The sequence below is a fragment of the Phocoena phocoena genome, chromosome 18 (assembly GCF_963924675.1).
Source record: "Phocoena phocoena chromosome 18, mPhoPho1.1, whole genome shotgun sequence".
NCBI classification, from domain to species: Eukaryota; Metazoa; Chordata; class Mammalia; order Artiodactyla; family Phocoenidae; genus Phocoena; species Phocoena phocoena.
Genome location: NC_089236.1, coordinates 66,676,672 through 66,703,099, shown reverse-complemented (window position 1 = coordinate 66,703,099; position 26,428 = coordinate 66,676,672). Strand labels below are relative to the sequence as shown.

The following is a 26,428-nucleotide window of genomic DNA, read 5'->3' as shown; positions in this document are numbered from 1 at the left end:
TGATATTTTAAACTGAAATATTTCTAAAAACAAGTAATTTGCTCTTTGAAAAAACTTTTACTAAAAATCTTCATTATTCATTAATCATGATTTGAGTCACGAGAGACAGTATGCACTGCTTTAGATACTGAGCATACAAAGATGAGTAAATGTGATCTGTGTTCTCCAGACCTTATAATATGATAGAGACAGCAGAACAGCTACATGTATTATTAGGTGATCAGAACTTTAATGGGGGGGGATAGGTATAACCCGGACGTGCGTTAAGAGGCACCCGTCAGTATTTCAGAGAGAGCAGGACAGCCTTTCCAGTGGTGAATGCTGGAGTGGAGTTTTGGATGATAGGATTTAACGAGGTCGTAGGGAAAGGAGACGGGTAGAAGACACCACAGGAATAGATTATGTGGAGAAACTGTGACCACTTAGGAGTCTACTTGTAAAGCAATGGGTGATTGTTGTTCGTTGGTTTTGTATTTGTCCTGGTGATTTTACTTTTGGTATTTGAGGTAAAAATAAGCTAGATTAATATGTCAGGTTTTCATGAGAGTTAAAAAAATCCAACACCAGATTTCCTGGCTCTCACCTAAAAATCCTGACTGTACCTTTCCCAAACCTGTTGTTCTCAGTACATGCTTTATGGCCTTATTTGGTGCCATTTTCATTGGAGAAGCAATCTTGAAAATTACTCTTATAAATTTTGAACCTTTAAGTTGTCCAAATTTGTCAGCATATTTTATACCTAAATAAAACAGCATGTCTGGACAAACTGGTGGCAGATCATCAACAAGTTGGAATATAAGCTCAGAAGTACCTAAACTCTACTTTAAGCATAGGAGGTGTATGTGTTTCAGGGTTGAACCTAAAATGAAGTGTATTAAATAAGAATTACTAACACAAAACTATAATTCTGTTGAACCTGTTCATAATGGTGAGAGCCAAATGCATATTGCTGCCTCAATGCTGACCTTGTTAGGTGTAGGAAGAAACGGTATATATGAGGAATTAAATATGACACAAGCTATCAGATTTTACTGAATTTGTTTTCAAGGCATTATCCTAGAGGAAACATTTAGAATCCTTAGTTACTTGTAATTTTCTAGGTTGTTGAATCTCCATGAGACCCTCTAAATACTCTCCACTGAAAAATAATTTCAGTGATGTACTTGCCTAAAAAAATTGTTAAAGTTGAACATTAACTCTTTGAATTCAGGTGCTAGTTTTCCTGCCATTTCATGAGGACAGTTTACATTATGTGCCAGCATATTCAGACCTTTTAAACATTGAATTGCCTGTTTTTAAATCATTTTGTATGGGTCTGCCACAGAGTTATATATTTATTGATGTCTCAAGATTCAAGTGGCATGGTATTAGCTAACCTTTGTAGTTTTGTGTGATGAATCAAATATCAATCAAGGTTTATCTGACTCCAGAGCCCCTATTTATTTCCCCTTCTCCATGTTCTCAGCATATAAAAATCTCATTCTCAAAGTCCTTCAAGATTTTAATGGTTTCTACACAAGTAAAGTTGCTCGTATATTTTAATGGAAAGATTTTTAGAAAATGCTATGACATTTCTAACTCAGTTACTTATAATTGAGAACCAGGTTTGGGGTAGGAAGATTGCCATCTGGACGTGTCACATTTGAAATGCTTGTGGAATATCCAAGTGAGGATATCTAGTAAGCTGATGTAAGTGAGAGATTTAGGTAAAAAAAAAAAAAAAAAAAATCTAAGCTAAAAGGTAGAATTGGGGGGTTATCAACATCAAGAAGGTAATTGCAGTTATAGGGAAAAGAGATAGAATGAGAAGAAAATAAAGAACACCAGTATTTAAGAGAGAACCAGAGGAAGAACCTGCAATAGAGACTAGGGAGCACCAGTGGAGGTGCGTGAAAACCTAGAAAGTGTGATGTCCTGAAAGCCAGGGGAATATTAAGTGCTAAGTGATAGACATTATCAAATACTAAAGAAGAACCAAGTAATATAAATACTAAGCTTTTAACAGAAGAAAAATTAGTGGTGACTTTGAGAGCAACTTTTACTGGTATAGTAATAAAAACTACAGTAGGTTGAGGAAGTAGAGATAACTATTGTCAAGTCTTTCAAGATTGACTATAAAGCAAATAAGGTGAATCAGTGCGTGACTCATCATGTACTGCTGCCGCTCTTTTTTTTTTTTTTTAAGATGAGAGTGATTTATGTATATTAAATGCCAATAGGTAAGAAATCAAGTGAAAGGTGAAAGAAATCGAAAGGGCAAAATCATTATCAGCAGGTTAGTTGGTAAGCATGGATTTAGTTATTTTTAGACATTAGCTAAAATAGTCCAGTGCATCCATAATTATCTTGCAAGTTAAGCCTAAAAATACATAGGTTTACTTTCTGTAACCCCTGAATCCTATATCCATTACTAGATTAGAGACAACCTTAACAGTGACTTTGACAAATCTTGGTGTCTGTGGTCAGGCACTACTCACATTTGTTTCTGTTGACCCTCTTCTCTGTTTTCATGTAAAACCAATGTCCTTTTGACTGATGTAGTCTTTGTTATATTATTGCATTAATTTTGACTGTTTTGTTGACCCTATAGCTATTATGTCTTTTTTAAGATCCATTTTTAAGATAACATCTCTTCTCTACTTGCTTTTGTGTTGCTTTTACTATTGAAGGCAAGTCTTGCCTTACTTTTTGATTCTTGGGGGGGAAACTCACCATAACTTCCTGAGAAAATCACCTATAGTTTGTTAAAGTAGAAGTGAATGAGCACACCTACTCTTATATGATGACTCTTTGAAATTACTGGATTAAGAAAGTATTATTGGCCTAGAATGAAGAGGTCTATTCACTTCTTAAATATTAATTCCAGAAATGCATTAGATGCCTATTTTGTGTGCCAAGAGTGGAAAGGTATAATTGAAAGGCTAGAAAAGATTCTTGCCTTAACAGTTTATAGCTTAATGGGAAGGACAGCATTAAACAAATAATTATACAAATAATTTTTAATTACTGTTTGAGAATTGATCTAGGGATGGTATAGAGTCCTTTGCTATTCTTAGTCTCCTCTTAAATTGTAAGTAGGGCCTATATTTTATCTATGTATTATAACTCTACAAGCTTGGAGTGAATTGGTCTATGTTGGCATCTTCCAAATAGATTTTTTTTTTCTTTTGCGATACGCGGGCCCCTCACTGTTGTGGCCTCTCCCGTTGCGGAGCACAGGCTCCGGACGCGCAGGCTCAGCGGCCATGGCTCACGGGCCCAGCCGCTCCGCGGCATGTGGGATCTTCCTGGACCGGGACCCGTGTCCCCTGCATCGGCAGGTGGACTCTCAACCACTGCGCCACCAGGGAAGCCCCCAAATAGATTTTAATGGCAAGATTATTTTCATCTGGACTTGTATTGATTGCCTGGACTTCACTGGAAGATAAAAATGAATAATAAACTGGAGATCTTGATTTTCCCTTTTGCTCTAACATCTTCTATTCCAAACTTAAAATATGACATCAATTTAATTAGCTATACAGTGAGAAATGTGCCAATGTGTTGAATACAAAATACTAACATCCTTTTCTTTTGAATTCTTTTTGTAGAATCAGATTATTCTTACTACAACTTAATCCTGAGGAAAGCTGGACAGTTTTTAGACAATTTACATATCAATCTCTTAAAGTTTGCTTTCTCTATAAGGGCATACTCTCCAACTATTCAGATGTTTCAACAGGTATGTAAAAATACCCAAACTATATTTGACAAAGAAGCATGCTAGCAATGTACATACATGTATCTTAATGTGAATATCTTTAGCTAAAAATCTCCAAACTTGTAATACCTGCTTCCATAGCCTATCATTGATTATATTTTCATTGTTACCATTGATTATAGTATAATTGAGTATTTTAGGTAATTTTGTAGTTATTTGGGATAAGGCAGTTACGAAGACTAATCACCAGTGAAGTGAACTGTAGTGACAATTTTAACTTAATGGGATGTTTTCAACAATTTCAAAGCATGTTTTCCTCCTGTACAGTTGATTTTGTTAAAATGTTTGATTCTGTTTATGTATTTTTACTTTAATTAGAGCAATAACTTAATAGTTGGTAAGCTATTTTAATCAAAATAATGTGTAAGTTTAAAAAATGATATTGTAATTATCAACTACTGTAGCTAAGTGTAATCTTTGAAATCTTAGATTGCAGCCGATGAGCTTCCACCAGATGGCTGCGATGCATTTGTGGTCATCCATGAGAAACACACGTGTAAAGTTAATGAGATTAAAAAGCTGTTGAAGAAGGCTACTTCAAGGTAAATTAATGATCGGCCATAGTGAAAGAAGTGGTTTATAAAAAGAGATGAGGGGTGAAATAGAAACTTCTTCTAATAAAAGATTTTAATATTCCAAAACATTGTATATTAAAGAATGTGCTCTCAATATATCTAAATCCTTCTCTGAAGTATATAAGTACTTTCAATATTCCATCTTGATTAGCTTTTGATTTTAGAATACCAAAATACTGTAAAATATATGAGAGATGTATTTTATGTAACATAAGTTGTTTTTGCAAATACAGGCAGACCTCAAAGACATTGTGGGTTCACTTCCAGACCACCTCAGTAAAGTGAATACTGCAATAATTGACACACATTTTTTGGTAGCCCAGTGCATATAAAAGTTACGTCTGCACTACACAGTAGTCTGTTGAGTGCCCAACAGCATTATGTCTAAAAAAATGTATACCTTAATGTTAAAATACTTCATTGCTAAAAACTGCTAACCATCATCTGAGCCTTCAGTGAGTCAGTCTTTTTGCTGGTGGAGAGTGTGAAATATTGCAAGAATTACAAAAATGTGACACAGAGACAGGAAGTGAGCAGATGCTGTTGGAAAAATGGTGACCATAGACTTGCTGGACACCATTGCCAAAAATCTTCAATGTGTTAAAAATGAAATATCTGTGAAGCACAGTAAAGCAAAGCACAATAAAGTGAGGTATGCCTGTAAACATACAAAGCTGTGGATTTATCTAAGCTGTATCTCTTTAAATAGAAACTGAATGTATACCTTGGGAATAAAAAATAACAAAAACAGTAGTATAGAATTGCTTTTTTATAATGCATTATTCAAAACCTTTTTCTTCTTCCAAGTATTTAATACAAATGAATATGAGAAGTAGAAAGGAGATTATTAATTTAGTAGTGATTTTTACAGCGTAATGCCTGCCAGTATATGTTTTACTGCCTGATTGTTTATACTTTAAGAAGTATTAAAGTTGTTTCTCTAATTTTGAAAGAGTTCTTTATATATTAAACAGTAACTTCTTTTATTTGTCGGAAACTTTTTCTAACATTTATTTATATTAATTTTAATATAGAGAAGCTTTTATTTTTACGTAGCCAAATTTGTCCTCTATGTATGTATGTTTTTATACTTACACAGTTTTTCCCAAACCTGAATGAGAGATTTTACTAATATTTCCCAGTAGCTTTCTTAAAGTTTTTGTTTTACCTTAAACTTTTAAACTATCTATAATTTATTTTCTTAGGAAGGCAAGGATCCAGTCAGATCTTTTTCCCCTCAGGTGGCTAGTCAGTTATTATATTCATTATATTTATATTATGGTCTATTTTATAACTTTGTTCTATACTGTTATGTTTCTTGTAACAGTACCATGTTGTTAGTATTTATTGCTTTACGATTTATTCCGGTATCTCACAGGACAGTTTCCTCTTCATTGCTGCTTTTTTATCCTCCAGAATTTCTTAGCTCTTTGCGCTTGTTGATGCTTTCAAACTAACATTAGAGTCCTTTTTCTCCTACCAAATTGCCTCCCGAAAATGCCTTGGTTGGGTTTTAATTAGAATTATATTAAACCTATTAGTTAATTTTAAAAGAATTTAAATGTTTATTATGTCGAATCTCTCAACAGATAACATAGTATGTTTTCTGTTCATTCCTTCTTTTAAAACTTTAAAGTTTTATAATTTACTGTGTTTTTAAAATCAGAAATAACTTGTTTTATCAGTTGTTTTGCATCTATTAAGATGAATTCGAAGTTTTTCTCTTTGGACGTACTGTGTATTATGGTAATATATTTTAAACTATTACACCTTTTCATTTCTAGGGAGAACTATTTGTTAATGGTGTGGGATTATCTTAATTTTTGTTGAAGTAAGATTGCTTATATCTTTATTAAGATTCACTTTTCTACTTTAATGAGATTAGCTATTATTTAAACTATGCCATTTTTTAATGTTATTCTAGCTTCATATAGTGAATTAGGCAGCCATGTCATTCTGTAAGAATTGGTGTAGCATAGCAATTACCTATTTCTCTAAAGCATTAATAGACTATGAAATTGTCAGCCCTAATGTGTTTTTCTTTTCCTAGTGCATTTTTTACAGTTAACTTTGGTAACTTTATTTTTTAATTTAATTTAATTAATTTATTTATTTATGGCTGCATTGGGTGTTCGTTGCTGTGCACAGGCTTTCTGTAGTTGCGGTGAGTGGGGGCTACTCTTCGTTGCCGTGCGGTGGCTTCTCTTGTTGCGGAGCACGGGCCCTAGGCACGCAGCCTTCAGTAGTTGTGGCATGTGGGCTCAGTAGTTGTGGCTTGCAGGCTCTAGAGCACAGGCTCAGTAGTTGTGGCACACGGGCTTAGTTGCTTCGCGGCATTTGTGATCTTCCTGGACCAGGGATCGAACCCGTGTTCCCTGTGTTGGCAGGTGGATTCTTAACCACTGCGCCAACAGGGAAGTCTGGTAACTTTTAAAGTTTATTATTGTTACTGTTTTCTGGCATCTGATGTCTGATGTTATAATTTTCTTAGAGAAACTAATATTAAAGTTAAATATTTAATATTTAGATATTTAATCTAAAATTAAGATTTAAAAAAGGTTAACATCAAGCCGTTTGGGAGAGCAACCTGCCATGGATGCCGTGAGTCCTTGCATGTTCTCTTGCCTGGTCTGACCAGTAAAAAATGCAAGACCTGACCTGCTGTATACCTGAACCATTTCTCAGGGTTGTGTTTGTAGTGAGCAACCTTGAGGAACTAGGTAACGTTTCCTTCTGGAGAGAAGAACGAACTTGTTTACTGCTTGTTATAAAACTGGTTCCCCAAGTACAGTGATCCTCAGCTGCAACGTACACCCACTGTGTAGTATCCATTTAGCTCCATATTTTGTCCCACAGCCCGCCTTGTGGAACTTGGGGAGCAAGTATAATGCTGCTTGCTATGCTTTGAGCAATAAAAGTCCTTTCTCTTTGACCCAGGAGTCTCAGGCCTTCTGCCAGAATCCATAAAATGACAAAAGCCTAACTTACTACTTTGTAAGTAGGCTAAAACCAAGCCTTAGACCTTTTCTAGTTCTTGACGGTTTTAGAAACAAGAGTGGGATGTTGACAGACGCATGGCTTTCTGAAAGAGGAAGGACAAAGGCCCCCTGCGTTGGGGAGACAAAAGCTCAACACTTGGATTTCTTTGCTACTGCCCCCCTCTCTTCCGCCATTCTGCACTCCCTGTGCTCCTGGCTGGATGACAGCAGTCTTCTTCCGATAACTGCTACTGTAGCTCCTCGCACAGGATGTTTGATCTTTGTTCGTACCGGAAAAGGCACCTAAACTCAATTGGTGGGCTTTGGAAGGTGCTCATAATGGGAAAGGGAATTAAAATGATCTCTTGACCAATTCATTGTACTTCTATTTTTATTGTTTTGGCTCCCACATCTAAATCTATAACTGGTGTTGATATTGTGTGTGTATATACTTTGAATGCTGATGAACTCTAAAGCGAGATACTCTCACTGGGAGACTACATATCTACTGTCTACTCCCAGGTGGTCCAGCAGACTCAACATAGAATCCCAGGAGGAGAAGGGGGGGAATCACAACTTCAGTTACAGACCGAATGGCTGCTTGAATGCCCAGAGAGGTAGTTTCCAAGTACAGTGTCGCCACCTGCCCGACTCAGCCATCAAGTACACCCATTTTTAAAAAGAGAAACTTAAAATGCTGAGTTTTAGTTGAAACTGAACACCTGACTCAGGCAGTCTTGTGACTCTACTACCTGATGTCTACATTTTGGCACAGGTCAACTAGGATTCAGTGACTAACAGGGTAGAAGGGAGTCAGTGAGCCTCTCTGGTCAAGGGGAAATAGTATATTCAAGAGTTACTTAAACCTTGTGTGATCTTAGGGTTACATGATGAAGTGGCAGCAGCTCCCCTTTGGGACAAACCCAATGCCCCATTCCATTACCTGAAGTAAAATCTCTGACTCAGTGGGGCCCTCAGTTCGCAATTGTTTCCTTTAATGCCTGGATCAAGTTACTGATACACTCGGCTAAGTTACAGTCTGGTGGTGACTTAGGGCTGCTGTTGCAGTTCATCCAGGCTGCAGCTGTGAGAAACCAAAAGCAGATGTGGCCAGTCCATTCAGTGGGCAGAATTCAAGGTCTGACACTTGAAGACTACCAGATTAGAGGCACCAGTCTTTGGGGCTGTACACCGTGAGAATAAGCTGTACCTGCCCATCTGACAGTCTGGGTTACTTCTGTAGATACACACAGTCCACACCCATTATCCAGTGAGTCTGAGTGGAGTCGAGCTGCATGTCAAGACTGCAGCATCCAAATCGCTGCTGTTGCTACCTGGCTCCACCACTGCGTGGAAGATGCACCATTACAGACAGGAGCACGATAAAGGACTACATGCTTCTGATGTAAGATCTACCACAGCATACCGGGCTGTGACCTCTGCCCAGAGATGCTTTCTTTGTCTTGTGGTAAAGGCGTCCGCATTGCACTGGGCCAGCACCTGCTTCTGGCAAACTGACTATGTCAGATGTTTGACCCTGCTCTTGGTGCTACCTTTGGTACCTCATCCCTGTCGAGACTTCTTTACGTTATGGTTTTGCTACTTAAGTCCAATCAGCCAACTCTGGCCGCACCACTGTAGCCCTTGGATCTAAACTGTTATTTTTCTGGCTTTCCAGATCATCTATAGTCTGACGGCTACGCACCTTATTTCACAGAGGCCAGCAACACTAGATCAGTAGTCAAAAGCATTCACTGAACATTCCACATTCTCTACCACCCACAGGCATCTGGTTTCTGAGCATACTAGAATGGCCTCCTCAGAAATTCGAAAAGTTTTGACTCTACCTCTCTCACCCTCTGATCCATAGGCTTTAGTAAGGCCGTTTGATCTCTGGATGTTACCATGCTCGGAAAGATGCCATCTCTTGGCCATCTCCTGTGAAATGGTTAGGATGAAAGAGGTAGGAGGTTGTATGGATTTGTTCAGGATTCTACCGTGACCGTTGCTGGGTGTCATGTATCTTTCCTTCGGTCAACAGCAGCCTCAGGTCATCCTGGTTGGTATGGCCTCCGTGTGGTAGCCCAGCCAGAAGGGGCTTGAAGAATTCAAACTTAAATTTTGGTCTATCCCCCTGGATTGTTTAGTTGGAAAGATGTGGTCCTACATCATGAAGATAACCAGTTGGTTGAGTCCACTGCTTACCAAGTCTTTCCACAGTGACCACAGGGGCCTAGCTGGGGGCCTATAATGGGTCTTTGTAAGTTTCTTAAAAATGCTCTTGTCTCACTTGAACCTGATTCTTCCAGATGAAAGGTGTGGGTATAAATAGAGGATGATTCGAAAATAGGTCAAATTGGAGGTATTGGGATGGGACACATTGATTTCATGGCTACTGAGGTGGAAGTGCAAGTCTAGCACCTGACCTTAGGCTCTGAAGGTGTGGGAAGGGGAGAAATTGCTTTCTTTGATCCTGGATCCAGCACAGCAGCCTGTCCAAATAGTCATACAGTCTGCCTGAGTCGGCCAGCAGCTGTAGCTGACAGTCTGGCCTGCTGTGGGGTTTGTCATTCTTCTACATGCTGTGTGAACATGGCCAGTCCTGGGTCTGACTTGTGCCTGACTCCCATCAGTGGCAGCTCCTAAGCGTAGATTCCTCCCTCCCCCAAATTCATGTGTGAACATGTGGGCTGGACAGCCTTCTTTTAATCTTAATGATACAAACGTACATATACACTTCCATCTCCTGAGCAGCCGGGTTGATGCTGCAGCTACTAGGTGCAAGTTTAACAATTTTGGAACTGGAGTGACACGTGCCATTCTGGGATTAAATGTTTGTATTTCTAGAAAGCAGGCACAGAATGTTTTCATTGGGGGTAGCGGTTGCTTTCTTATTATTGGGGGGGGGTGGATTCTGCCATAGCCCCGAGTGTCTTTCTGGGTATGGTAAGACTGTGAGGACTTGAATGGTCTGTGCCCAGGCCATTTCTCAGGGTTGTGTGCGGCAGGTGACTTTGAGGGATGAGTTGATGTCTGCCTCTGGGACCTGCTTCTTACAGGATGAGGGGCTCCCCGCACTCACTGCTTCTTAGCTGTGGCGCGTACAGCTAAGCATTCTTGTGTAGCATTCTTGTGGGTCCGTTTCCACCCTAGTGGAATGCGGGGGCCACAGGGAACTGATGCAAACATGCTAAATAATGCTCATGCTGTTTATGTGCCAGGAGTAGTAAAGTTCTTTGTTTTTGACCTAAGAGTTTGTCTTCTGCCGGGATCCATGAAACAACAAAAGACAAACTTATTAGCTTGTAAGCGGGGTAAAATCAGTTCCCTAACCTGACAGAAACTAAATGGGTATACATAGATATATATAGTGTCTTTTATATGTATACACACACACACACACACACACACACAGTTGTTATACATGTGGTATATGTGTGTATGTATATATGTATGTATGTAGTGTTAATCTTTTTTTTTCTTTTTTGTGAACCTTATGCACATAATCCTTGGTTTATGTCACACTATCAACATTGGTCCATGGTGGTTGTTTTTTCTCATTTAAGCAAATAATGTATTTACACACACACACACACACACACACACACACACACAGTAATAGGAACATTTTAATTTTTTCCCTCTCCGTAGATGTTTCTCATTCCTAAGTTTTCTTCAGTTTTCATTTTCTTTCAGTTTTTCCAGATTAGATTTATATTTTTTAAAGAAATAACTGATACACTTACTATACTTTTTTTTTGTTCTAATGTATTACCATTTGCATTCATATTGTTTCTTATTTTGCCTTTGGTTGAGTTAGGAATGTGGGTTTTTTTATCTTTTAATCATAACACATTTAGGGCATCAAAGTTATCTTTCTTTACTCTATGGTATTCTTGTCCCAATTTCCTAAAAAACTCCTTTTATTTCCTTGTTGGGGGCAGGGGAGGAGAGAAAGTTATACTCATTTAGGACGGTGACGATTGCTGTCACTTTCTCCCAAATAAATAAATGACATTTTAGTGTAATATCTGTCAAGTTTGGGGCAGATTCAGACCATGGATCTTTGAACCATGGAACAGGAAGTAGAGAGAAAAAGAATTACGCTATCTTTCTTTTTGTCTAGTACATTGTTGTATTTCAAGTGGTAAGGTGTATTATGTTTTAAGTAGGAAGACATCAGTTATGATTCTAAGTTAAACGGCATAGATTTTATAATTACTGGGTTTTACTCCCAAATTATAGTATAACGTTATTATTAGTTTTCAGCTTCATTAAGAGTTTTTGTTTTTTTCTGTGTCTTTGAAAATATCATTGGAGATTCTGGGAAATGTAGCATTAAGGTCTGCTCTCCAAAGGCCACTTCAAATCTGTGTTACCCTCCTTTTTTTGTCCAAAGTGGAAAGCTGCATTTTTAAAAAATTTTTACTTTTTAAAAAAATTTTATTGGAGTATGGTTGATTTACAAAAGCTGCATTTTAAAAGTTAAAAATATTATATGTGGTCATTATTTAAAAAATTCAAATAATTCAGAAAAAATACAAAGTAGAAAGGGAAAATGACCCATGATTCTGCTAAGTTTGGTACATTTTTTTCTTTTTAAATACATATATTCACATGCGGATATATTCTTTTTTAAAAAACCTACATGGGATTGTACTATAAAGGATGTCTTAGAACCTTCCCCCACTGAATTATACATCCCTACATTTCTTGCATATAAATAAATATAAATATAGGTCTATGCTTTGTCATTGTGGAGCAGGACCCATTTATATAGTGTTGTATTTCCGCCTGACACATAGTAGATGCTTAGATATTTATCAAATGAATGATACTGTGATTAAATGAACAAGTACATTTAATTATCCCACCCCTTGTGATAGATATAAGGTATTTTACATTTTTCCTCTATTATAAACAATATCTAGTTGAACGTCCATGTACATATTTTTATGTACATGTATCGTTATACTGTTATCTTGATAATTTCTAGAACTAGAATCACAAGGTAAATAAGTGTATGCATTTAAAATTGGTACATATTTCAAAATTTTTCTTCAGAAAGCTGGTTATGTTTCATACTCCATTTCTAACATTTTCACTAATGCTAATTTGTATGACTTCCCTTTATAATCTTAGTCAATTCAAGAAATGTAATTTCCTATTTTTAAATGTAATCTAGTCAATTTTTAAAAGCTGTTTTCCCTCTTACGGAGTAATTCTCCATACATGTAGTATAATTTTTTATTACCTATGATGTATCCATGTGATTCCTGAATGAATTAAAAAAGCAGACTTTGAAAGGTATGTGTTTTAGGGTATAAGAAGGCACTCACCAGGGCTTCCCTTGTGGCGCAGTGGTTGAGAGTCCGCCTGCCGATGCAGGGGACACGGGTTCGTGCCGCGGAGTGGCTGGGCCCGTGAGCCATGGCCGCTGGGCCTGCGCGTCTGGAGCCTGTGCTCCGCAGCGGGAGAGGCCACAGCAGTGAGAGGCCCGCGTACCGGGAAAAAAAAAAAAAAAAAAAAAAAGAAGGCACTCACCATTACAGACTCATGAACAAATGTTATATTAACCTTTACCTTTGTCTCTGGGAAATCTATTTCATTTCTTCTAATTTTTTTCTTTTATATTCAACCTCAAGATTTATCTAATAGCATTAGCAGCCTTTCCAATTACCAACATTTGAAAACATTTATCTTTAATACTAATATTAATTTCATTGTGAAGATAGAATTTACTAATATGTATAAAGAATCTTGCATAGTGCCTGGAAAATAAGATGTCAAAGTCTGTTTATGATGGTAGGGCCAGACCATAGGACTGCTCTGTTTGTTTGATTATCCTTTGGGATTTAATGAGTTGTTATTCATATAAGAACTGATAATCTTTGCATGACATAGTACCTTTGTTTTTTAAAGATTTGGAGCCCATTTTCAGGGAATGTGAGCTATAATGAAAGGTTATATTCCTCTAATTGAAGAAAATATAAATTTTATTTCATCAAAAAATATGTTGCCATTTATATTTTATTTTATTTTTTATTTTTTTTTCGGTACGCGGGCCTCTCACTGTTGTGGCCTCTCCCGTTGCGGAGCACAGGCTCCGGATGCGCAGGCTCAGCGGTCATGGCTCAGGGGCCCAGCCGCTCCGCGGCACGTGGGATCTTCCCGGACCGGGGCGCGAACCCGTGTCCCCTGCATCGGCAGGCGGACTCTCAACCACTGCGCCACCAGGGAGGCCCTATATTTTATTTTTAAAGATAGCAAACATTGATTGAAAATAAAATATTTTTAATATTCAGTGTTGGGCTAACCAAATTTATTTTTTGTCTTTTCTGTCATTCAGAAGTTCTGTTCACAGAGTCACCACAGGAAATCTAAATTCTTTTTCTGTGATTTTATGTATGTGTCTGTGTGTATATATATATATATACACAGACACACACACAAATGCATATACATACATTCCTATAGGTTTGATAAGTAAAAATTATAAAGTTTCACGACATGTTTCTCATATGCTTTGCTTTCAGTTCTTGTTTGTGTTTTGTTTTCATTTTAGGCCCAGACCTTATCTGTATAAAGGAGACCACAAATTTCCTGCAAACAAAGAGAACTTACCAGTGATTATCCTCTATGCAGAAATGGGTACCAGAGCATTTCGTAAATTTCACACGGTGTTGTCTGAAAAAGCTCAAAATGGGGAAATTCTTTATGTTCTTCGGCATTATGTTCAGGTACGTGTTTGTTTTGTCCAAGATTATTTTGGCTATAAAAAATACATTTTATAATTATTTCTTTACTAGATTTTACATGATAATTTCCCCTAGAATAGTTATTTAAAGATTTTTTTAAACTGACAGAACTATCACATGTGAATTTTATGTGGAAAAATATATTGAGATTCTGTGTCTTTTCTGGAAGTATCATGTTTATATTTCTTTCCTTTATAATATATTTGGAACAGATTTAAAACTTGGATAAAAAACAAAACCGTATAACAATAGCATGGGTAATATCTGCTAGGATTCATGAATGTAGTTATTTTGAATGAAAATGTATTATGATGAGGAGGTCTAATTTACTTGGTGTTTTGATAGTATATATTAGTTCAGAGTGCTAAGCTTGGTATGCAAATACTCTCAAACCTATTTGTTTGAAAGGCTGATTACTTACTTATGCAAGTTTCAGATCAAATGTGTTGTGTTATCCCCGTCTCCAGAGCTCTCGTTGCAGTCACACTCTATCACATTATTCTGTTTTAATGACTTCGTAGCACTTATTACTGTGCTGTCTCTAATTTTATTTCTTTAACACCTACACACACACACACACACACACACACACACACACACACACAAACACAACCAAACTCTCACCATCACACATTAAAATATAATGGCCATTAGAGGAATGACTTTGTTTTTTACTTCTATATTCTGAACATGGAAAGAGTGTTTTAATTTGCATTTCCCAAAATAGTCATGATGAATTTAATGTTTAAAGTAATAAAAGCATTACAGATATACTTAATTGCCTTTCCATATCTTTTGCCTGTTTTTATATTGGATTCTTTGGGGCTTTCCTCCCCCATTTAGATTTTTAAAAACATATTCTGAATACCGGTCTTCTACACTCTACAAACATCTTCTGTGTATTTCTGGTCTCCTGGTAATAAAAAATATATACGTCATATTTCATTTAGTGCAAGTATTAATTGCAGTTGTACTCAAATTTATCCAACTTTTCCTTAATGGTTTCCTTCATGATGCCATAAAGACATTTTCTTATATTTTCTTGTGAGAATTAAAGTGCTGTTCTTTGTGTTTTGCTTTTTAATTCATCTGGATATATTTGAATTTGCTGTAAGGTAGAGACATAATTTTAGTTCCATATGGAAATTCATTGGTCTCCACATAATTCATTGGACAGTTAACTCTTTATACTAATCCATCATATGCCAAGTTTTCATATATGTTTTTAGACTCTATTCTGTTCCAATAATATATCTAATTTTATACAAATATAGCATTATTTTAATTGTAGTAGCTTTAAAATTTAAAGCAATATTGAAAAAGAGGAACGAAGCTGGAGGCATCACATGTCCTGATTTCAAACTATATTAGAAAGCTGTAGTGATTAAGACTGTATGGTATTGGCATAAAACAGATACATAGAGCAGTGGAACAGAACAGAGAGCTGAGAAATAAACCTATGCATATATGATCAACTAATATTTAACAAGGGAGCCAAGAATACTCAATGGGGAATAGATAGTCTCTTCAATAAACGGTGTTGGGAAAACTGACAGCCACATGAAAAAAATGAAACTGGACCCCTATCATATAGCACTCAAAAAGATTAAGTCAAAATGGACTAATAACTTAATCATAAAATCTGAAGCCATAAAACACCTAGAGAAAACATAAGGGAAAAGCTTCTTGACATTGGTCTTGGCAGTGAGTTTTTGGATTTGACCCTAAAAGCAAAGGCAATAGAAGCAAAAATAAACAAGTGGGACTACATCCAACTATAAAAGCCTCTGCATAACTAAGGAAACCATCAACAAAATGAAAAGGCAACTTACCAAATTTGAGGAAATATTTGCAAATCATATATATGATAAGGGGTTAATATCCAAAATACAAGAGGAACTCATACAACTGAAGAGCAAATGAAAAGAAACAGTTCAACTAAAAAGTGGGCAAAGGACCTGAATAAACATTTTTCTAAAGAAGACATGCAAATAACCACCAGGTATATGAAAAGGTGCTCAGCATCACTAACTGTCAGGGAAATGCAAATCAAAACCACAGTGAGATGCCACCTCACACCTGTTAGAATAGCCATATGTCAAAAAGACAAGAGTTAACAAGCATTGGTAAGGATGTGGAGAAAAGGAAACCCTAGTGCACTGTTGGTGGGAATGTAAAATGGTACAGCCTCTCTGGAAAACAGTATAGAGGTTCCTCAAAAAGTTAAAAATAGAACTAGCATATGATACAGCAATTCCACTGATGGTATATATCTCGAGGAAATGGAATCGCTATCTTGAAAAGCTATCTGCACCCCCATACTTGTTGCAGCATTACTTATATAGGAGTAACCTGTGTGTCCAGTGATGGATGAATAGATAAATGTGGTGTGTGTGTGTGTATATATACACACATGCACAATGAAATATTATTTGGCCTTAAAAAAGAAGGAAATCCTGCCATTTGTAACAACATGGAAGGACTTTGAGGGCATTATGCTAAGTCAGACAGAAAAAGGCAAATATCATATGATCTCATATATGGAATGTGAAAAAAAACAAATGCATAGAAACAGAGAACTGGTCGGTGGTTGCTGAAATTGAGGGGTGGGGAGGGTTGATGGGTGAAGGTGGTCAAAAGGTACAAATTTCCAGATGTAAGATATATCTGGATATAAGTTCTGGGGATGTAATGTACAGCATGACGACTGTACTTAACAGTACTCTATTGAATATTTGAAAGTCGCTAAGAGAGTGGATCTTAAAGTTCTCATTACAAGAAAAAGACAACTGTAGCTATGCGAGGTATGGGCATTAACTAAATTTACTGTGGTAATCATTTCGTAATACAATTGACCCTGAACGACTTGGAAGTTAAGAGCTCCAACACTCTGCGCATTCACAGATCTTTGTATAGCTTATAGCTGGTCCTCCGTATATACGCCATTCCTCTGTATCCACGGTTCAGCACATGTAGATTCAACCAGCCATGGGTTATGCAATAGTGTAATATTTACTATTGAAAAAAATCCACGTGTAAGTGGGCCAGTGCAGTCTACGCATTTCAAACCCATGCTGTTCAAGGGTTTGATTTGATATCAAATCATTATGTTGGACACCTTAGACTAATACAGTGTTATATGTCAATTATCAGAAAAGGAATGGGAGATCAAAGTATATGTTTATCTTTTTAAAAAAAGTCCCCCAAGTGGTTTTAATATGCACCCCGCCCCCGGATGGTATAGTCATCTATTGGGAATCAGTGTCCCAAGCTATTATTTGGAGAATGTGACCATTAAATATACTTCTGTGAAAGCATATTCACCAGCTATCTGGGTACTTTGTAGCATCAAATTATGGCCTTCTATTTAATTAATGACATATTGTACATCCAAAATAGTTATACTGTAAATCTAGTCAGCATGTAATCCTAATAAAAATAGACTTATTTGTGCTACTTTTTTAAAAAATTTATTGTTATGATTTTTTTTAGTTGTGTTGGGTTTTCATTGCTGGTACGTGGGCTTCTCATTGCGGTGGCTTCTCTTGTTGCGGAGCGCGGCCTCTAGGCGTGCAGCCTTCAGTAGTTGTGGCACGCGGGCTCTAGAGCGCAGGCTCAGTAGTTGTGGTGCACGGGCTTTGTTGCTCCGCAGCATGTGGGATCTTCCCAGACCAGGGCTCGAATCCGTGTACCCTGCATTGGCAGGCGGATTCTTAACCACTGCGCCACCAGGGAAGTCCCTGTGCTACCTTCTGAACAGATGCTTTTTTGTGGGGAAAGAAGAAATAGGATAATGAAGAAAGATTTTTTTCACCAGTTGATTTAGCCTATGAGCATTTTTGGTTTGCAAATCCAAAATTATTAAACTACAATTCAAATTTTATATCAATACCTTTCAAAAGGAGAAAGTAAATATGAAGTTAGTAAACATTTATCTTTATTATTGAGGAGCTGGTAACATTCCAGAACTGATCATGGAAATTGGTTATGTGAAATTGCATTTCTTTTATGAACTATAACAAGATATGTGGACTTAGAGGTTCAGTTTGCCTAGCCACCAACTGATTGTCTTTTGAGTGGATAGTCAAAATACATTTTTAAATTGAGCTGGATGAAATTGAAAACTCTTTAAAAGATTTTCAACTTTGTCAGATTACTATAATTATAAACAACCCAGTGTCCTCATGCTATCTTTCATTATAGCATGTGCCTGAGAAATTAGCAAATTCAATTTTAGTGTGGGCAGCAATGTTAAACACTTGTCTGCATATCTGAAACTAATTCTTACATCATCTTATTTAGAAATAGAACAGTCCAGGAATAGTCACTATGGTCGTATACTTATTTTGAAGTCTGAGGCAGAAGTTTAGGGAGGAAAGAAGAGACTAAAAACCGTAGTACACTATTGAGGTTTTCTTTCTGTTTGTCCTCTGCCTCTTCCTCTGTCATGTTTAGAATTGCAAAACTGCCCTCATGCAAATGTTAGTTAAGCAAAGACACATAACATCTTCACAGGAGTTTGCTGAGTGCTAGATTAAATGCGTTTTCCAACCCATGAAAGAATATGCCAAATGGTCATGATTGTAGCACAACTGATAAGAATTTCAGTCTAGAAGCTAGAAAGAACCTTAGACATCTTCTAAAATATTACATACATTCATCCAGGTTGCTTACTTGTTTGAAAAAATGTGATGACTTCTCTTCCTTCACAGAGTAGTCTCTAGAAGTACATTTTATATTTGCACTTTAGGAAAGGTGAAAGAAAACTTACCAAATGCTGATCATAAATACTTCAGATAACCCAGTTTTAGGCAAATTGTTACCTCTCACTGCAAGAATAGGTATTAATTTGTGGCATTTGGTATATTTTAATCATTGAGAAACATGAAGAAACACTTATAGGTTGTTCAAGGCACTGAGCTTTTTTGTTTCCTTTGCCTCTACTTTCTAGTATTTGCTTTTGGGGACACTCTGGATGTCCTACATGCAGACAACTAGCAAATGAATAGCATTTACTGGTTTAGCAAATCTTGTGTAGTTCCCCCAAAAGAGTACAGTTTTGTTGAAACTCGATTGTATGGGATCCTCTGTTAATTAATTCATGGGAAAGATGGCAAAGTTACCATGGTATAACAGAAAAAGATCAGATTTTTTTTTCATTGTAAAGTAATTAAAACATCAGAGTCATGACAAGGATTTTAGAAAGTAAAGAAGTGGTAATCAACCAAATTCTAGTTCCTTGATAGACCGTCTAGGGAGAGTATAAATATCCCCCTTATATTTCACAGTGATTACTTCAATATTAGTAATTTACCCTAATGTCCTAATACACAGTCATTCTGAATTCAAAAGCAGATGTTTGACTAAATATTTTCTCTCTCTCTCTCTCTTTTTTTTTTTTTTTTTTTTAAATAAATGTGTTTGAACAGAAACCAGCCTCACAGAAAATGTACTTATCTGGCTATGGTGTGGAGCTAGCTATTAAGAGTACAGAATACAAAGCGTTGGATGATACCCAAGGCAAAAGTAAGTTTATTCTCTGTATTCGAGTAGAATGAAAATTTGGAGGCTTATACACTTCAGTTGAAAAAAGAAAATGACTGTAATCCTACACACGTTAATTTGAGGCTGGAGACAGGGTAGACATGTTCCTCCTTAGTTGGAATTTAACTTTAAACTAAAAGAAATACATTTCATACTATTGTGCTCTCAGAAACTTCAAAAAGTGGAAGTAGCACATTTGCTTTTACTCAATGGCTTCCCAACCATTTTCCGCAACATATAAAAATTGATAGTATCTGTAGGGTATGTAGAAGCAATAGGTGAGGCTGCTTATGGCTAGAGGTGACTGACCCAGGAGCTCAGACTGGCCATGATGTGCCCAGTCACCCCCTGGGAGCAAGGGTGGGGGGGCTCTAAGGGGATCAGTATCTCAGTAAACCTAAAACTCATTGGTAGCACTGCCTTACAAGTCTTGGTCTGAAGTATTTATATATAATGAAGTTAGGATGATGGTCTTGTGTTTTTGCTTTTGTTTTTGTTTTGAAGTGAGATGGAGAGGGCTGTGAGTTGATTGGTTAGATGAAGTAGATTTGTGATCTACCAGTCCAGTGTCTATGTTCTGTGTACTGAATGTATGCTCTAGATGAAGGATTCTGGAGACCTAAAAACACTGAAGAACTTTTCAGATTCTTATGGAAATCTTTTGTTACCTGGCTCATTGGAAATGTATTTGTACCTGATTCTTGGTTAAGAGTTTCTAATTCATTCGTTTGTATGGTCTCAGATGTTGCTTCTGCTACAATTTTGTTTTTCTATTCAAGATCTGGTCCTGGCAGCCCTACCCTGATCACAGCTTAGCTCTAGCCCTCCTATTGAATGTGCTACAAATCAACATCTGTATTATTGTGATTGAAAATCCTGCTGGTTAAAGAGTTACTGAAAAAGTATTGTAGAAATAATAATGCGCAGATTTTATATATTTCCATATAGCTTGTATATAGCTCTATAATGCTTTATAATGTAGTATCTTGTTTAACAGTCATGGTAGTAACATAAGGCATTTTCTAGCCATCCTTGGGCTTGTAGAATTTTTTTTTAAAAGTCATGTGATCACATGTATTTCTGTATTACAAGTTGCACATTAAATTTTGTCGTACATTTGGAATATATTTTCTCTCCATTCTAGTTGCCACTCCTTTAGCTCGCTTCTTTTTTCCCCTCTGTATATGGGTGTCGGGCTTCTAACTGACCTCTTCAGTACCCCTAGTCCCCTCATCCCCCAAATAGAATAATCCATTTGTTCTCCACAGTGCTTTCTGACTGCACTTCTTATGATGAAAATCTGACTTTATGATTCCACCAGTTAAAATCCCAGACTGGTTCCCTGTAACCTCCTCATAAATTCAAGTACTATATAGCATAACAGAGAAAGCTTTTCACATTCTGGCCTCTTTCTGCCTAATCAGTGTCCCTCAGCCCTCTCATTTGTACACTGTGGTCCTGTAACACTAAACTACTATACAGAATAATTTTCTGTTCCCTGGATGCCTCCATGTGTGGCTCCCTGCCCAGCCTTCGTGACCTCTGTAGAGAACTCTCATCCCTTAGCATATGCTGTTCCTGCTGCCTGAAACCTTCCTCCTTTCTCCCACCTCTTTTATTCATCTAAGGCCTATTCATCTTTTAAGGATCATGTATATCAGTCAGTACCTCTGAGATGGTTGTCCATCTTCCTGCTCTGTCAAAGGAAGGTTTTCCCTCTTCTATATTCAGCATATTTTGTGCTTTCTTTTGAAAAAGTTTTAAACAGTCTGTTAAAATTGTCTGTTTGTCTCCTTTTCCACCAACTGAGGTTTGTGTCTTTTGCGTCTCTCTTCCTGGTGTCTGTCTGGCAGGCATCAGGCATCATAGAAGGCAGTCGATAAATATTTGCCTGATGAATGAATGACAGGGAGGGAAAGGAAGACTGGATCAAAGCACCCAGTGTTTTTAGTTGCGGTCCTAGAGGTCCAGACTCTCAGACGAGTAAGAAGGGAGAAGTGTACTTGATGAGCTCTGATGGAGTGTAGCCCATACTGCTTACGGTCACAGATTCTTAGAATCCCAGAGTACCATCACACATACCACTTACCACACTGTATGCTATAATTATTGGTAAGTAAAGGAGAGGGGAAGAGAAATGAACATAAAATTATCCTTATTCTTTGAGGCCATGAGTTTTGGTGTCTTTCTGAAGATTTCTTGATAATGTCTAAAGGTGTCAGAAATAATGTGAGAACTCCTGTATGTGTTAGGGTTTGGATTTCTTGCTGGCTTAAGAGCTAAGCCCAGGGTTCATTGCACACCCCTTGGTTTATCATTCTGGTATAAAATAGAACTTGACTACGACATGATCTATAGAGCACTTATGATGGTTTTTAAATATTTAATAATCAAGCTTGTTTAAAAAGAGAGCACACTCATGTCGCATTAAGCTGATCCATGAAAGAAAAACAAGGTAAGACAAATGGAATTTGATTTTATTTTGAGTTCTTCTAATTTTTTATTACATATTTTCCAGTGTGAAATATTTTCATTTTGCTTTTGTTTCCAAAATATAGCTGTGACTAATACTAGTGTAGAAGATATTACAGAAACAAATGAAGTTCAAGGATTTCTCTTTGGGAAATTAAAGTAAGTCTGAATTGAAATGAAACTATTACTATACTCTTAAATTTGTTTTTAAAGGACTTGATTCAATATTCTGGGTTGGCATATGTTTCACATTTTAAAAATATACATACTATTGTTTTTATTACAGAAGTAACACATGGTTAATGCAGAAAAGCACAAAATTGAAAAATAATCGCTAATTCCACAGGATAATGAGTGTGGTTAGAGATACTGGAATTGAAAGTGATCAGAGTTATCTCTGGCTAAAAACTAAAACAAAAATTTATGGAATCTTTTACAGATCTAATGGGTTACAAAAATCATAGTTAATATTGGATTTTTAGCATGAAAAAAATTTCATGTCTCGAAGAGAAAATATTTATTTCCCTAAATTTCTGTGCCATGTATTGCCATATTAAATACCTTTTAACTTCTGGTATTAATTTCATATACACATATAAGTAACCTTTCAAAAAATTGAAGTTCTGTCCCCCTTTTTTTTTCCTGCATCACTGATTGAGGACAAGGAATAGGATGGTGAGTGCTCTCTGAATGTTCATGGGTGGGGATTGTTGTCGTTTTATGTCGTTTCTCTTATTTACAAGAAGGGAAAGTTTATGATTCTATTATAAAGACAACATTAATTAAAAATAAAGAACCATTTTTATTAATATCTTTAGTTCTTATTTAGTATTACAAATATTTATAAAGGACACTTAGGTCCGTTCTCCTGGTGAGTAGATAACTGTACAGAGTGAGGGGAACATTTTTGGACACTATGCTCCTTCATACAGATGACTGAGTTATATTTCTACGGTTTACTGGACAAGTTGTATACTAGTGGCCTTAAAAAGTTAATGCATCTTGTAAAATGGATTTAAGTAAGATTTTTATTTAGTAGATAACATTTTTATTCCATTTCCAGCTGTGTCTTGCATCTTAGAATCCACAGTTCTGTTTTTTTTTTGGGGGGGGGGGGTGGGTACCGGGCTTCTCACCGTTGTGGCCTCTCCCGTCGCGGAGCATAGGCTCTGGACGTGCAGGCTCAGCGGCCATGGCTCACGGGCCCAGCTGTGGGATCTTCCCAGACCGGGGCACGAACCCATGTCCCCTGCATTGGTAGGCGGACTCTCAACCACTGCCCCACCAGGGAAGCCCTGTTTTGTTTTAAATGTAACTATTTATGGGAATAAATTGCATGTCTTCCAGAAAGCCTTTGGAACCCTGGGATATTAGTTTTTTTGGATAGGAAATACTCAGAGTTAGTTTTTACACAACTAATTGATTTAGGCAAGAACCTTCTGCTTTGAGGTATTGTATGAATAATGTGTTTTTGCCTGAGTTACATAAATGATTTTAGCTGTGAAAATTATTGTTAAGCTTATGATTAAACATGAAAAACAATATAACAGCTCTTATAAACTTAGTATTACTCTGTAACTTGAAATATTGAGAAAGGAGTGGTTAATTTAATTCATAGTGAACTTCTTTTCAAAGAAGTTCTTTTGCTTTCTCACTGTAAGAGCAGACTTGATTCATTTCCAAAATGTGGTCCCACATTGTAATAAAATTGCAAGATATGAAATTGTAGTACATTTATTATTGTTAGCTATAAGATTAATCTATTTCTGTATATTTATTTTTCATCTCACATTTTAAAATATTTATTTCTCTTTACTGTTGAAAATATGTATTTGTTTATAAATTGTGCTGATAGCTACAAAAAGTTTTTTTAAAACAATTCTAATAATATGAAATGGTACTGTGTTTTGATTTCATGAGAGATGGAAGAATAAAGATTATAGTTTTTATTATATGTACAGTAAAATATCCTGCTGCATTATTTGGCACTCTCTAAAAAATACCTAGATATGTTTAATTAGGCAGAATTATCTTATTTAAGTTTTTTATAAGTTTCAAAGATGGAACTTTTCAGAAATAGAGTAAACTCTAAAATTGTATAGGAAGCATTAATGTCTTTCCTTATAGTTTTCATTTTTAATTATAAAAGCAAGACTTGTAATTTATAAAATGTTAAATAAAAAGTGTATAACATAAAAACTAATAATTCTGCCCTCACACTTGGATCCCTTACAGGTAATGTTAACAAATGAGAGTACCTCCTTCCAGATTTTGTTTCCTTTTGTTTTGTTTTATACATTGAAAAAAGTAGACATGCATATCTCCCTCATTTTTTTTTAAGTTCTGTGGATATAGCTGCCTCACTATTTATTATTATCTTGATGAACAGTTAGTGTCTAAATATTTTGAAAAGTTAATTTCAAAAATATACTGCTTGTATAGTAGTAATTTGTAGTAGGTGATGATAATTAACATTACTTAATATTCTAATACAGAGAAAGATATTCAGATCTTAGAGATAATCTGACAACATTCCAAAAATACCTGATTGAGAGTAATAACGAAATGATGCCTCTGAAAGTCTGGGAACTACAAGGTATAGTATCTCAGTCCACATTAACATAGCATATTGGTAACTTATCTCTGTTTTGTTAAATAGGCTTTTATAGAATGTGATGTAAATTATTTCATAGGCACTAATAATTACTAAGGATGTGACTAATATACATTATTTCTGTGGAAATACAAATTTAATTAAAAGGTTATTCATCAAGCAAACCATATTTTTATGTTTGTAAGATTTAAAATTATATAAAGTACAGTTATTTGATATCATCTAATCATTTTTAAAGTGTACACGAGTTATAGATTCATCTCAGGTATTAAATCACATTTCAGAGAATCTTTAGCATTGATTAGAAATCCTGATTAGTAAGTCAGGAGAAATCAGAACTAAATCTTAGTTTTCTTCTCTTTAAAATTTTGATCTTAACAGACCATTGCATGTTTCATTGCGAACTTAGAATAGCTCCCGTACTGACATCCTATAAGCAGATATTTTGAGACTGAACCAAATGTTGAGAATGAACCAAAATTCCTTTTCAGTTTGTAATTTTCTTTTTTATTATTTGTAATGTTTAGTGGGTCATGGGAATATGTCACTTTTCTGTGGAATCTATACCTTTTATCACATCTCATCGACTTTTTTTTAGTATAACAACTTACTGAAATATACTTGATATGCAGTTCACCCATTTAAAGAGTACAATTCAGTGGGGTTTAGTATATTTTTAGAGCTTTTTAACTGTCAGCACAGTCAATTTCAGAGACCCATAATTTAGAAAATTGTAAGTGATAGGGTGCTTCTGAAGGCTGGTAAACAGAGAACATGCAAAGTTAGCTTCCTTGTAATTAACCTCACTGATGTCTGTGGAAGGTATGTTTGAATGGACTAGAAACAGGAAATCTAGTTAAGACATCATTGAATTAGTGTAGCGAGAGATAGAACTATGACTGTGGTAAAAGGCATAGAGAGGAAGGCCAGATTTAGCAAATATTTAGGAGATGAAAAGAGTCAAAGATGAATTTAAAATTTCCAGCTTGGAGCCTGAGTAGAGAGAATATAAAACATGTAAGTGGGTTTGGGGGTTGAATACGGGGCCCAGAAATAATGAGACTGGCATTAAAAAAGATAGACTTAAAGTGATGGTGACATATCCAGATGACCAGGTCCAGTGGTGGGGTGAATATAAAGTCCTTATGGTAAAAGGAGAAGATTTAAAAGTTGAAAATATTAGCATAGAGGTTTCTTAAAGGTGGGGGGTGCTAACTGAAAGTGTAGGGTGCCCAAATCAGTGCCCAAGGGAGTGTCCACGTGCTCGTCCACGTGGGGAAAGTAGACACAGTGGAATGATGAGAGCTAGAAGAAGCAGCACATTAAAGAAGCCAAGGAAATAGATTCAGGAGAGGGTAAGTGATCAGGACCTTTTCCTTTTTTGATTGATTTAACAAGTGTTTATTGAATTTCTACTAGGAGTCAGTCATGTCCCTACAGCCATGGTCTTATAATTTTTGGCTGAGACCTGGAGTAGGAAGTATATTTTACATCAAGACCCATACACAAGTGTATAATGTGTGAATACACAGATATGCTTAAAACTAAAAAGAAAGCTTTAGCATAGATATGTATGTTTACCACATTTTATTAATTCTGTAAGACTTTTTTAAAAAAATGTATTTATTTATTTTTGGCTGTGCTGGGTCTTCGTTGCTGCACGCGGGCTTTCTCTGGTTGTGGCGAGCAGGGGCTACTCTTCGCTGCAGTGCGCGGGCTTCTCATTG

At 36.3% G+C, this 26,428-nt stretch overlaps 1 protein-coding gene across 1 annotated transcript in view; it reads left to right on the top strand.

Annotated features, from left to right (window-relative positions):
- The window catches only part of UGGT2 (UDP-glucose glycoprotein glucosyltransferase 2), a 163,637-nt gene that overhangs the window by 8,198 nt on the left and 129,011 nt on the right, over positions 1 to 26,428 (top strand). The window contains exons 3-8 of the mRNA XM_065895938.1: positions 3,591 to 3,721; positions 4,190 to 4,302; positions 13,879 to 14,053; positions 19,501 to 19,597; positions 22,174 to 22,246; positions 24,583 to 24,683. Coding sequence (XP_065752010.1) covers positions 3,591 to 3,721; positions 4,190 to 4,302; positions 13,879 to 14,053; positions 19,501 to 19,597; positions 22,174 to 22,246; positions 24,583 to 24,683 — 690 coding nt within the window. The remainder of the gene's footprint in view (positions 1 to 3,590; positions 3,722 to 4,189; positions 4,303 to 13,878; positions 14,054 to 19,500; positions 19,598 to 22,173; positions 22,247 to 24,582; positions 24,684 to 26,428) is intronic.